This window comes from Mandrillus leucophaeus, unplaced genomic scaffold (genome assembly GCF_000951045.1).
Source record: "Mandrillus leucophaeus isolate KB7577 unplaced genomic scaffold, Mleu.le_1.0 Scaffold1387, whole genome shotgun sequence".
NCBI classification, from domain to species: domain Eukaryota; kingdom Metazoa; phylum Chordata; class Mammalia; order Primates; family Cercopithecidae; genus Mandrillus; species Mandrillus leucophaeus.
This window is the reverse complement of record NW_012101351.1, coordinates 46,388-47,356: the sequence shown is the minus strand read 5'-3', so window position 1 is coordinate 47,356 and position 969 is coordinate 46,388. Positions and strand designations below refer to the sequence as shown.

Sequence of the window (969 nt, the reverse complement as noted above, 5' to 3'; positions counted from 1 at the left end):
GTATCCTGAGTTTGGTCCTCCCCATCCCGCTGCCAGGTCAGTGTGATCTCCGCAGGGTAGAAGCCCAGGGCCCAGCATCTCAGGGTGGCCTCATGGTCAGAGACGGGATGGTGGGTCATGTGTGTCTTTGGGGGATCTGATGGGAAGAGTCAGAAAATTCAGGCACTTTGCATCTCTCATGGGACACCCCAGCAGCACCCATGTGACCATCCTGAGAATGAACAGGACACTTGGGGTGGGGAAGGGAGCACAGAAGCCAGACACCAGTTTGGACACAGGCCACCTGGGATAATCTCCTATTCCTTGGAGAGTTCTAGACTCTGAGGGAGGAACAGCGACTTCTGGTCCTGACCTGAGTGGAGGCCGAGGGACTCACAAAAGCTGGAATCAGACCTTCAAACACATTGAGTGTGAGGCAGAGAACAAGGCCTGAGAGAAAAGTTCACGGTGCCCAAGGCTGCTGCAGGGGTCAAAGGGGACGCCTGATCAGTATTCTAGGGACTGTCTTCCCCTCCATGTCCTCAGAGACGTCATCCCTTAATTGTCCTAGAGAGCAGAGGGGGCCCTCAGAGGAAATCAGGAAAACTCATGCCATTCTCCATTCAAGGGAGGGCGACATTCTAGCGCTGATCCCATTTTCCTCCCCTCCTCATGGGAGGCCATCCCGGGCGATCTAGAGGTGATGGGGAAGGCTCCCGAGTGCCCCTGGTACCCGCGCGCTGCAGCGTCTCCTTCCCGTTCTCCAGGTATCTGCGGAGCCACTCCGGGCACGTCCCCTCCAGGTAGGCTCTGAACCGCTCTGCCTCGCGGGCCGCCTCCCACTTGTGCTGGGTTATCTGAGCCGCCATGTCCGCCGCGGTCCAGGAGCGCAGGTCCTCGTTCAGGGCGATGTAATCCTTGCCGTCGTAGGCGAACTGGTGATACCCGCGGAGGAGGCGCCCGTCCGGCCCCAGGTCGCAGCCACACATC

General features: G+C 59.0%; 1 protein-coding gene across 1 annotated transcript in view; it reads right to left on the bottom strand.

Moving 5' to 3' along the window:
- LOC105534696 (HLA class I histocompatibility antigen, B-14 alpha chain-like) overlaps positions 1 to 968 on the bottom strand; it is a 9,348-nt gene extending 8,380 nt beyond the window's left edge. Inside the window, exons 1-2 of the mRNA XM_011973489.1 lie at positions 713 to 968; positions 2 to 136 (exon numbers count right to left, since the gene is read on the bottom strand). Coding sequence (XP_011828879.1) covers positions 2 to 136; positions 713 to 968 — 391 coding nt within the window. The remainder of the gene's footprint in view (position 1; positions 137 to 712) is intronic.
- Between the last annotated feature and the right edge of the window lies 1 nt (position 969).